The 12,654-nt window shown below is 51.2% G+C and overlaps 3 protein-coding genes across 3 annotated transcripts; 1 reads left to right on the forward strand and 2 right to left on the reverse strand.

Annotated features, from left to right (window-relative positions):
* Positions 1–512: 512 nt before the first annotated feature.
* PtrM4_115190 (uncharacterized protein) lies at positions 513–728 on the reverse strand (the record flags this gene model as incomplete). The annotated part of the gene is made up of 1 exon (XM_066108159.1): positions 513–728. One exon carries the CDS (start codon positions 726–728, stop codon positions 513–515), a length of 216 nt encoding a protein of 71 aa, XP_065961344.1.
* Positions 729–1,693: 965 nt separating this feature from the next.
* On the forward strand, positions 1,694–6,520 carry PtrM4_115200 (BaeS, Signal transduction histidine kinase; the record flags this gene model as incomplete). Its single annotated transcript, XM_001934903.1, has 6 exons — positions 1,694–3,324; positions 3,379–3,449; positions 3,499–5,117; positions 5,166–5,330; positions 5,382–6,012; positions 6,066–6,520. 6 exons carry the CDS (start codon positions 1,694–1,696, stop codon positions 6,518–6,520), a joined length of 4,572 nt encoding a protein of 1,523 aa, XP_001934938.1.
* A 2,995-nt stretch (positions 6,521–9,515) lies between these two features.
* PtrM4_115210 (uncharacterized protein) lies at positions 9,516–10,634 on the reverse strand (the record flags this gene model as incomplete). The annotated part of the gene is made up of 1 exon (XM_001934905.1): positions 9,516–10,634. One exon carries the CDS (start codon positions 10,632–10,634, stop codon positions 9,516–9,518), a length of 1,119 nt encoding a protein of 372 aa, XP_001934940.1.
* Positions 10,635–12,654: the final 2,020 nt, after the last annotated feature.

Consider the following 12,654-nt stretch of genomic DNA (forward strand, 5'->3'; position numbering starts at 1 on the left):
CTACGATACAGTGTGAAAGTCTGTGGAAGACGGGGAGGATATGAGTGTTATGGCGGATCTAATCGTATTGCTCGATTCCAGAAGAGTTGACAACAGTATGCATTCTGCTTTGTCAAGTAGATTTTGTGACATGGGTTGGTGGATCGCAAACGCTTGATATGAGGAGATGAGGCTTAGCGGTGCATGCGCCATTTATTGTTCAGCCACGTGTGCCACACTGCTAAGCCATGAGGCTGCTGTCGGTCCGTGTCACGATGGCCGCGTTCGGCGTTCGCCAAGTGCCGCCAGCCGGATCATGTCAGCACCTGTAGAGGGACATGGTCGCGACTTGTTGCACATTTGTGCAAGTGTTGAGTGTATGGGTTTATTCTGACTTGCATGACTGGGTGTCAGCTTGTGAGAAAACGAAGTTCGTAGCGCATACGTGCCATTAACTAAAAGAAAGCAATATGGAGAATAGAGTTTCGTGAGCGCGTGTCAGGGCGAATGTTTCTCGGGCGTCAAAACAAGATTTACTTTGGTGAAATGTTGGCATTGAACAACTGTGATGCTGCGCGTGACAGTCGCATGGGGGTGAGTGAGTGGTGTTGTGTTGCATCATGTGTCGTTTGGCAGGTGAGAACGGGCATACTGTCGAGGGGCGGAATGTCGCCAGCCAGTGTTGCAAGTGGAGATTCCAGAAGCAAACTGGGCTCTCCAAAAGATAGTTGGCCCCAGTGAGCCGCCATGGTAGGCGCTTCTGTAGTCTGGGGTGTCCACGGGTATATATCCACGGGGTATACATGCTGCTTGACATGGGATCGAGGAGCCAGGGAAGGGACTACCCGGGCTGGGACAAGGATTAGCCGCACTGAGGAAGGCAGTGTCGAAACTGAGGCAGGTACAATGACACACGACTTGTACATCCATCAACAGCACATGACACGTCGGAAGGGATGTATCAATCCAACATACGACTTTACCTTTGGGCCGACGCAAGCGTGGTTGCAGATATCAGCAATCGATGATGATGGTGTCGCGCGGCTGCGCATGTGTTGCATGTTTGCGGCCCGGTCTGCGAGGCTCTGGTCTAGACCGTCGCATCGATGACGTGCCCGGCAGTGGGACAGCGCACCCTACACCCCCAGCGGGAATTGCGTGTGCCAAATGTTGCATGCAGGGAATTTTGAAATGCCATGGACGGCGTCATAGTAATTGTCTCCAGCACAGCGGAAGAGCCTAAAAGTAGACAGGGACACACCAGTCCCGGCTGGATCGCGATCGACATGGAAACGCCAGGCCAGCTGTTGAAGCGAGATCTGCGTTGCTGCTCGACCCTACTGTTTACGCTCCGCCCAAGGGAGAGCTGAAGGACGCCCATGTCCCAGCCCAGAGCCTCTTCGGATGGCCTGAATATACGCCATTCCGTACCTCTGCCGTCACCTTTTGCCTTCCCCGCGCCCCTCATTTACAAACTGCATTAACATCCCATCTCCATTGTCGCAAGTCGCCAGTCGCCTGTACCGTCAAAGACACCTAGCGCGCAACGCTCGGGACGATATAGGCCGTGTCAACTACTCGGCGTATACGCGGTGAAACTGCATGTTAGAAGATCTGAAGACGAGGCTGCACCACACCGACCTTTGCAGCGTGATCAGCGAGGCAGCTTTCATAGGCCTTCGCCTGATCTGACGACTTGTAGCTTGGCTTTTCTATGTTGGAGCCGCGTTCCATCTTCACAGGTAATGACACGACGACGTCTCTAGACTCGACCCCAGCACAGCCCAACATCGACACCGGCGAAGATCGCGAATCTTTGGTAAAAACACCAGACACCCCGGACCCGCCCTGTCCCCTGGACCCATCGTCCAACTTTCCCAACTTGCTGCCCCCATGGACCCCCAAATCGCCACTTGACCATCGTGACTGCATCAAGCACCCCGGCTCTGCGCCGCCGCTGCATGGCAGTCGACGAGACAGTGGGAAACTTGTCGCCTCAACACCACCTGCTATCCTTGGGACAAAGCGGCCGCCGCCCCTCTTCAGCGACACCCCGCCCGCATCGCGACTCCCTGAGCCCGCGAGCGAGCCTCTCCACAAGCGTCGCAAACTTCTTCCACGCTCGCACCACGCCCTCCGCCATTCGGATTTCTCAAAAACCGCCCAAATTCGGCAGAACAATCAGCCTCCCTCGCCCCTCTTCTTCTCATCGCGAAGTACCCGGCCACAACTCCCAGCGCGCTTCTCTAGCTCAGAGGCCGCTGCCAGAATGCTCAGTAAAACTCGCGAGGATAGTGGCATTAAGACGGTCACGCTTGCAAGAGGCACATTTAGCGGCCTGAGCCCGCCAGGCCCGACAACCGGGACCAGTGCGAGGTCGTCGGAGCGCTCGAGTCTGGCACGGACAGCATCCCCGGATTCGCGCGACAAGAGCGACCCGTTGCGCTTACTGGGCTCCGTCGGCATAGTCGAATTGCTCGAGCAAGATGGGCGACCAACTTTTATCGTCGACATGGGTGATTTTGCCAATTACACACCGGATACGTCACCCCTGCAGATATTATTTGCCAACAGTGCCCTGCGTTCAAGTCCATCAACTTGGGAGTTGGTAGCCGGAAAGCCGGCCGACTCTCCTCTGGAAAATTCAAATTCGCATGCAACACATCAGTTTCGGGGTTGGTTGTTGAGTACTACAGTTCCGGGCCAAGGTTCAGACGTAAACCCTCCGCCTGTAGATCATGGCGGTATTGTGTGGTCATGTTACACATTGCGAAGACGCCTGCGCGTCGTTTCTGGTGTCGCATCCGCACCTGCAATAGTCTTACCCGCCGTGGACGCACCAAATGATTTTGTCATACCCTCAACTCCGTCTGCAGATCTCGTTTCGGGGAACAACGCAGAGAGCAATTCATCGGCAGCTCAAAATAATGAACCACAAGATTATTTTGGTAGTACTGTGCCCATCGTCCCTCAAGGAGAACCTACGCCTCCCATTTCTGCACCCCCACCCAATCCCAGCTTCCCAAAATTTGGCGAAGACGGCAGTGAAGCTATTCCTCGGCCGTCAAAAATCGGCTTCCCGTCAATAGAAGATTCGCTTTCTTATGCAAATGAGTGCGTATTGCGAGCAAATACAGCGGGCGACATTGACTCTTTCCACAGCGAAACCCACAGTCCTCCGGAAGATAACCAAGATATGGGCTTTTTCGATTGGACCAGGCTAGCAGTATCGCCATCTCTTCCCAGACACATTCAGTTTGCCCGGTCAATCGACTGGGCCTCCACGCCTTTAGGTCCAATCGAATATTGGTCCAACGACCTGCGTGCCATGTGTAACCTTATCATGTGAGTTTGCTGGTTGATGTGTATGAGCCTGACGCCCAATACTGACTCTCACAGGGCGAGTCCCCACCCAGCAGCTATGTACTGGGGCGAAGAGCTTGTAGCCATCTACAATGAGGCTTACATCGGTAAGTCGCAACAGCTCCACGCAACAACAGCCATTAATCATGAGACCAGGACTCGCCGGCCAAAAACACCCCGCGCTAATGGGCCAGAGCTACAAAGTTGCCTGGGCGGAGATCTGGGATGAGGTCAAGGGCGTCTTCGCGAACGCACGTCTAACCGGCCAAGCGACAATGAAGGACGATGATTGCCTCTTCATGAAACGGAATGGCTTTCTGGAAGAAACCTACTTCTCCTGGTCCATCATCCCCATGGTCGGAGAAGATGGCACAGTCATGGGCCTGTACAACCCAGCCTTTGAGAAGACAAGACGAAAAATCGCCGAGAGACGGATGCTGACACTTCGCGAAGTTGGAGAGCGGACTGCGACTGCTCGTGAAGTCAAAGGCTTCTGGGATCAAGTGCTAATTGCATTGACCGAGAACGAATTCGATACTCCAGTGGTCATGCTCTACAGTGTGAATGACGAGAATGACAGTGATTCTTCCTCGTTGCATTCCAGCAGCTTGCTCGGCTCAAAGCAGTGTTTCCTCGAAGGCTCCTTGGGTGTACCAGATGGTCACCAAGCAGCACCCGACCAAATTGATCTCAAAGAAGGACAGGAAGGCTTTGGGCCCGTTTTCCGAGAAGTCATGAAGACCGACAAACCGGTAGTCGTGAGCATCGGCTCGGGGGATTTGCCATACGCTATGATGGAAGGACTCGAATGGCGGGGCTTCGGAGATCCTTGCAGGGATGTGGTGATATGCCCAATCCATCCCACCACAGGCGAAAACATTCTTGGCTTTCTGATCATGGGTATCAATCCGCGAAGACCCTACGATGACGACTACAACCTTTTCGTCCAACTTTTGAGCCGGCAACTAGCGACGTCGTTGGCTTCAGTCGTGCTATTCGAAGAAGAGATACGGAGAGGTCAAAGGGCAGCCCGACTAGCCGCAGAAGACAGGTACCATCTGTCCACTCAGCTTGCTGCACGTACACAAGAAGCTCGTGAGAGCGAAACGAGATTTACTCGAATGGCAGAGCTATCACCCGCAGGTCTTTTCATCGCCGATCACGTTGGAAGAATAACATACTGCAACGACACGTGGTACGAAATCGCACGAGTGCCGAGAGAACCAGAGTTGACCGACAGATGGATCGACTTCGTCAAGGAGGAGGACCAAAGCCTTATTCTGGAGCATTGGAAAAAACTGGTGAATAATACGACGCCAATCAATATCGAGTTCCGATTCAAGGCGCCTTGGGAGGATCGAAATCGCAACAAGAGTGACACGTGGGTTTTGTTCCAGGCCTTTCCAGAAAAAGATGAGCATGGGCAGCTTAAGAGTGTTTTTGGAAGCATCACCAATATCAGCCCGCAGAAATGGGCAGAGGGATTCCAGAAGAGGAAAATGGAGGAAGCAGTGGAGCTCAAACGACAACAAGAGAACTTCATCGACATCACGAGTCATGAAATGCGAAATCCTCTTTCCGCTATCCTGCAATGCGCCGATGAGATTAGCACTATCTTGAGTGATTTCCGGGCTTCCGGCTCAAAAGTTATGGACGCGGGTATTCTGGCCGATTCCATCGATGCGGCGCAGACTATTGCCTTGTGTGCACAGCATCAGAAACGAATTGTTGATGATGTCCTGACGTTATCGAAGCTTGACAGTGCAATGCTCATGGTATGTTGTCTACGTTGTATGCGCGATATTTTCTAACACACTCGTCAGGTGACCCCGGTTGACACACAGCCATTGCAAGTCGTCCAACGTGCATTGAAGATGTTCGAAGGAGAAGTACAGACAGCTGGTATCCAAATGGAATTTGTCCTTACAGATTCTTTCACGCGGTTGGGCGTTGATTGGGTCAAGATTGACCCGTCACGAGTACTACAAGTATGGACTTTCTGATCGAATTACTTGGAAAACGCACTAATAGTGAGACAGGTCCTGATCAACCTGACCACCAATGCAATCAAATTCACCACCACAGAGGAGACAAGGACCATCAAAGTCGTCCTCTCAGCGTCCCGCGAACGACCATCAGCGAGCAAGAATCCTACTGTTAGCTACTTCCCTATGCGAGCCAAGCGAACAGACCAGACCTGTGGCCCCGACTGGGGCGATGGCGAAGAGATTTTCTTGGAGTTTGCAGTTCAAGACACAGGCCGGGGGCTTAGCCCCGAAGAGAAGAAGCTGCTGTTCCAACGGTTCTCCCAAGCAAGCCCGCGAACACACGTCCAATACGGTGGATCTGGCCTCGGCTTGTTCATATCCCGTGAACTCACAGAGTTACAGGGAGGCGAGATTGGCGTTTCTTCTGAGGCTGGTAAGGGAAGTACTTTTGCTTTCTACGTCAAGTGTCGGAGAAGCAGTGAGCCACAAGAACCTCTGGAGGTTCTCCCAGTAGCGACTCTTTCACGGAAGGTATCAAATGCCAAGGACCGAGGAGGAACTACATTGTCCGTACCATCAAAGGTCAAGGACTTTGCGACCCTGAACAACAAGAGCGGTGCAGCTTCAAAGCCTAAGCTGAAGAAGAGGGAGCTCAAGGTATTGATCGTGGAGGACAATCTTGGTACGTCGCAGGCCTCAATTACATGTTGATTCTTGCTTACTAATCCATATCAGTCAACCAAAAAGTCCTGCAACGACAGCTCCATAACCAAGGCATCCAAACCATCGTCGCAAACCACGGCGGCGAAGCGCTCGATGCCCTGAAGTTATCCACCTTCTGGGCCTCTCCATCTCCGACGGCATCCCCCTCTTCTCCCACCGATATCTCAGTCGTTCTCATGGACAAAGAAATGCCCGTTATGGACGGCCTCCAATGTACCTCGAAGATCCGCGAACTGGAGCAAGACGGAATGTTAAAAAGCCACGTTCCCATCATCGCTGTCACAGCGAATGCAAGAAGCGAGCAAATTGCCACATTGCTCGCAGCAGGCATGGACGACGTCGTCAGCAAGCCCTTTAGAATCGGCGAGTTGATACCCAAGATCGAGGAATTGGCGAATAGATTCAAAGATAAAGCGAAGCTTCTTCCAGGCGAAGTCAGTTTAGTGGCGCCTAGTTCGACCATCTGAGCAGCCCACACGACGCATTGCATACGCACCGCGATACATACCACGAAAGCCGTTGAATTCAAGGCCAAAGAAACGATACTTTCATGCCTTTTTTTGTTTCCTTTCTCTTGGGTGGCTGGCAAGAAATGGATATATGAAGAAGAGCAATCGCTCCGGTTGGCGTTTTTTTACACGCATCTACACCAATTGCTTCGGCTTTGTATTCCGTATTTCGTTTTTGGAATTGGGCGGTATCTAACAAGCACGCACGGCTTTTTTTTCGGTAACTTGATGTTTTGGACAAACGGGAATTTATGTTTGTTTCGTTAGGTTCATATGTGCACAGGAAGATATACCCCCTAGGGCGAGAGATTTTCTTTTGGCGCTCGGGAACAAAAGCGGGATATAGATGCACACGGATGAGATGGATGCCGTGTGTTGTAATGCAAGATTAAAAGATGATGTGTGGAGATTTTCTGTGCGCGTGCGTGTAAATGTGAAGCTTATCCCAGTCATATCCCATCAACATTCTGGATAAGAAAAGCAGGTTGGACGAGGGTTTTGAGATGCTGTATTTATCGTGCTATTCACTTGATTGCAGTGATTACCCTTGTCTTCAACCAGTACTGTTACTGGTCCCAATGAAGACTACCTCAACAGCGGCGAAGCTGTGATATCGTTAGCTCGACATGGTCGTCTAGAAGAAATGTTGCGGTTTGTGAGGCAAGGGTATTGCGCATGTCACGTGTGTTGTCCTGGCGCTCCTCCCTCTCCTCCATGAGCACCTTCTCCTCTTACCAGCATCAGAGATACGTCATGTAAACAGACCCTGCTGCTGCCTTCGTAAAAAGGCGAGCAGACACAACACTACAAGAAAACATACACAATATACTCTAATTACTGCCTCGCGCGGTTACACTTTGATTGACTGCATATACTGCAACAGATGCGACCCCTGGAGCAAACGTCTAAACTGAGCAACTGCGATGGAAAGACTCAATCGCTTCATATGCAGTCAGCACTGTATTTAGCAGCACATGAAAGACTTACACGTTCGGCAAGCAAGTCTTTCCCATAAAACGTGACATTCGCAATAAGAAGCCGGAACGGACGATATGCGGAGGCAAGGCTGCACGCCACTCGCCTGACGACCAAACACCTCCTAGTTAGCCATCACGCGTCAAGTGTAAGCCTTGGCTTCAACTAGATCTCAGCTCTAGTACCTAACCCAACCAGCAGACTCCGCAACAATCAATCGGATCGGCATGATTGATTCCTATCTAGGTTAAAGGCTGCCTAATGAAGTAATTCTTTAACCTATATAGGAATCAATCATGTCAATCGATTGATTGTTGCGGAGTCTGCCAACCAGTCTACCTTAGCCACCCGTCATCCGCACCCTCCGTCCCACACACCCAATCCCACCCATCACAGCCAAAAACCTTCTCTTCCTTCTAGCCCCCACCACGTACAACCCATACACCACACCCCACAAGCGGGAACAGCCCCCCATCCCCCATCCGCCCACCCTGCACCACACCACACCGCCTCTCGGCCCCAACTACCTGCACCAGCTCCACACGCCTCCCATCACTCGTTACGAAAAGAGAACCCCCGCAGCACACAGACACATACAACCCTGCTTGAGAAAGAAAGAAAAACCAGGACACCTGCACCACTCGCAGCAGCATCCCCGACACATACACACACACACACACATGCACACACAGCAGCCCAAACAAGCCCAAAAGAAGTGGAGACGACCCTCCCCTCATGTCCCTATTGCCCTTGCCTTGCCGCTGCTCCGTGCATGTGTCTGCTGTACGACCAAGCTGCTGACCGGCCGAAACCTGTGCTCTGTGTAACCAGTCCAAGAAGTGCCTGTGTAACCTGTGTTAAATGGGGGTAACTGCGGATAGGGCGGGGGCCCCATCTTTTTGCTCATTGCTCGCGCTCACTCTGTCTCTTTCCTGTAACCCAGGGTCCAGATGTAGCCGAAGAACCCGCTGGTGGGAAAACGCGTTTGTTTACTGTGTTTGGGGTCGTCGTCGGCTAGAGCGGTGTGTGACATGTATGTCGTGGTATATCGGCTGTAGGTAGAATAGATGGGGGACGTTCTCCGGGTATCTTGGGGGTTAGAGGATGGGAAGGGGGTTCCGCGGTGTATGTGGGGGTTGCTGCACTGCACGGCACTGTCACGTGTGGGTTAGCAGCAGGGGGAAGGGAAAGCGAGGCTCGAGCATGTGTGCTGTTTCCTGCAAGTGTAACAGGGGTGCAATGTCGATATTGTAGTAACACAGGCTCGAGCGAAGGAGTGCATACTTCTTGTTTGGACTGCGGGATGCGGAAGATGCGCATTAGAATGCGACAGCAGCTATTTTTACACATATCATGCACACTTGGGTGTTTCGGAAGCAGTGATCATTATTATTACCTCGCCAGTGGACACCTCCTCTCTAAGCTAATCAGTACATAGTATCTGGGTACATGATTCTTCAGTTGGTTATAGTTTCCAGACGCTGATTTCGCATGCGCAAGCAACAACTGTATACACACACCCAGCTTGCCGCCATGCAAAAACATCCCTGGATAATCGAGTGTGAACGCGAAGAATCGAGATTTTGTAATGAGTGGCCCTGACGTTGTTGTCTCTCTCTGTGTGAGGAAAGACGAGGATAAGAGATACTGGGGTCTGGAATTATCGTCAACAGCCGCCCGCGCGTTAAACAATTTTTTTTCGTATCAATGATGCTGGAAGCAATGTATGAGAAATCGACAAAGCAAACATTGAAATACAAGGTAGATGAGACAGGCGACAAAGGCTATGACAAGAAAGGGCACTTGCAGACTATGCGGGTAAAAGCGATGCCACGCAAAAAGAAGAATGCAATGCAGAAATGCATCGATAGAAGTCATGGCGAGAGCTTTCAATACACGAAAATAAATGAAGTCGTATGAGCATAATAGAAACCAGAAAGACCGCGGTGGTAGAAAACAAAGTTGAAATCGACCACCGTCAATAAGTGGTATTGAGGTTGCCCATGGAAGCCCGGTGAAGCTGCACGTTCCGACTCTGGCATGACTCTCGATGTATGTTGTGCCTGCCCGGTGAGTGTTGTGATTGTGGCTGACCAAGAGGCGTATATCGATGACCGCTCACTAGCGTACAGTCGTTCGACGGATCAGTGCCGGATGAGTGTCGCTTACGATCGGTGTTATAGCTATACAAGCTGTTGTGAGAGCTCTGGCGGGCCATTTCAGATGAATTGGGGGTCTCGCGGATGCAAGAATACTCCGTAGATACTGGCGCAGACGCACTCATTGCGTCGAGAAGACTAGAAGTACTGAAGTTAAGATGTATCTGGCTCCCGTTGTTTGTTGCGCTCGGACCATCCCCGATTGTGGTGGCCGGAAGATAACCCATTGCATTCTCCGTGCTATCGGAAAGTTGAGCTGAAGCCATGCTCTGAGTCGTACCGTCTGTGGATGTCGCCCCTGACATGTTAAGTTGAACATCTCCTGCGACACCCCAAGGGAGAAGAGGTTTTGCGAAAGACCCTCTATTATCAGTAGTAGAGCCGGGAATTGCTTGAGCGGAACGGAGGCGTGCATCTTGCATTTGATCTACGACGTTGCGGCTATTCTGAGCTGGGCTAGGCTGCGGCATCGGAAGTTGTCTCTGAGGCGCATTGGATTCAGATTGGTTGTATTGTCGCGGATGAGGCCTCTCTGGTATCGATAGGTGCAAAGCGGACATACCAGTATTCAAAGGGGAGATATCTGATGTTGTGGCCAGACGGACGTTGGTAGTAGAGTAAGGTAAAGTGTTGAGCGACTCCTGATCAAAGTATGTGTTGCCATGCTGCGGGTTTTTAACGGTTGGGTAGTATCGATACGCTGGCCCATACATGTTCGCATTTGCCATCGGTACGGAAGTTGGTAAATAGGAAGACTGCTGGTCAATACTGTATGCTTCGACGGGCGACGTATCTTCTGGACAGGGAACAGTCCAGCCTGAAGAGTATGCGGGTTTCGTATCGAGTTGTGGGTAATGCTGATTCGGCAGCTGGCGTTGGTAGATGGCGCTGCTACCTCCTGCAGAGTAAATCGACATCACATTGTGGGTGTGAGCCATATTGCCCAGACTTTGTGCCAAGCTGTAATTATCGATGACTTTGTGGGGAACATCGGATCCCACCTGTTGAAGTCAGTGATAGTACACAATACGAAGAGCTCTAACCTACTCGATGAAACTGGCATTGCATCGGATCAACACCAGCTGATCGGCAGTTTTGGCAGCCAGCACCATTCCCAGGGTCACCACTGCAACGTATTTTTCTCTTCCGGCAACGCGCACACTGCGTTTCATATCAGCGATAAGCACAAGAAAAATGACGATACGTAGCCAAGGGAAAGTCTTAGGATGGAGTTCATCGTATGTAATTGTGCTTGAGGCAGCATTGAAGTAGTCGATGACTTACCGCTATTGCTATACGACGTCTAGCGGGGCCATTGTCCAAGAGAGACTCTTCATGTCCCATATGGGCTCGGCTGTGCAAATTGCCCACTGGGCCGCCAACGGGGTATCCACGGGGGTTTTCTCTCGTATTATGAGCGAGTGCGAGCGGAGTATTGCGTTCATTGTAGATGTAACTCGGATACGAGACATTATGCGGTAAGCATCGTCGCGAGCTGTCGTACTCCATTACGGATATCGCAAGGCTATCATGGAATTAGCTTACTTGGTAGTCAAAGATACCGGAATATTCACTCACAATATGCTATTACAACCCAAGGTGTCTGTAGGAGAGATGTGTGAAATTTGATCCGAGTAGCGTTCGAAAAGTGAGTGGCCTGATCGAGTAGGGGAACTCAATCGTCGGTAACTGGGTTGTGAACGTTGCTCTACGGAGAAGAAAATGGACCGGTGAGCAGATCAAACTGCGATCGACTGGAAGGACAAGTTTTATAGCCTAAAAGAGTTGAACGTGCATCTGCCGCGAGGCTGTAGTGAAAGGCCGAGTAACTTGCTAATGTCGTGGGAAAGTTGACGTGGCTAAAGTTTTGCGAATGAGTGACATTTGCGAGTTCTTTTAGAGCTGCGTAGTATGCTTGAGTACTAAACTGTTTGTACTTTTGGCAAAAGGCTACCATGATCGCTACTATTGCGGAAACCTGCATGCAGATAGCCCGCCACCGCTTCGTCTTCCTTCTACAGGGATTCAGAAGCATCCACTTCAGAAGCAGCATGGTACAGGTGCCGCGGAGAACAAAGACAGTGAAACCTTGTACGGCCGAGGTCGTGTCTTGATCCCACTCGATAAGCGCCAGAGCCGATGGAGACGTATTCGGGGTGTGTTGAACTCTTGACAGCCACACATGAGACATAGTGATGCATCCGCACTATGCGAGAAATGTGAGGCTTCAGCAAATGGCCCGGTCATGCAAGCAATCATTCGTTCGCACTGCGCCAGTGCCTTCAACCAGGCGGATGTCTTCACAATCAGTCAGATGTTTGCGACCTGCATCGTACGACCGCGGAGCAGGGAGATGGGGCACAGATTCGGGGCTTTAATTCGATGTGCCTTCATCCAATACGAGTGTACGAGGCGTCCAGGGTTGCTGTAGGTATCTGAGGCGTCTGACTTGCGCCATGCGAACGCTATGACAATAGTAATACATGTAGGGGTCAGCATAGGTAGGTTACCCGGAGTAGGTACCGGAGTGGGATGTGTCTAAACAGGTTCTGTGATCGCCATTCTCAGGGAACGTCATAGGTGTTAAACCATCCGCTTCCATGTCCGTATGGCTTGGGATGAAACGTACCTGCAGATCCTCGATGCATATGCAAACAATCCTTGATAAGATTGCTGTAAGCGAAAACCACTCAGGATCAACAACATGAATACATCATCTACAAGCTTTTCGTCTGATGAAGCCGACTTCATGGTTGAATGTGGTTGCGGTGAGTAGGGATTGGACTAAACGGTCTAATGGCTGCAAAGCCCTGTGCATCATTTTCATGGTGCACCGTGCCGCAACTACTTCTGACAGCTCCACGAACAACGGACTTACGGGGAAGGCTAGGAAGTCTTCCGACGGGTCCTATCCCAAATCCGGATCGCGTTGGGCAACGCAGTTGTCCTTCGCCATAG

Source organism: Pyrenophora tritici-repentis, chromosome 6, assembly GCF_003171515.1.
Source record: "Pyrenophora tritici-repentis strain M4 chromosome 6, whole genome shotgun sequence".
NCBI lineage: Eukaryota > Fungi > Ascomycota > Dothideomycetes > Pleosporales > Pleosporaceae > Pyrenophora > Pyrenophora tritici-repentis.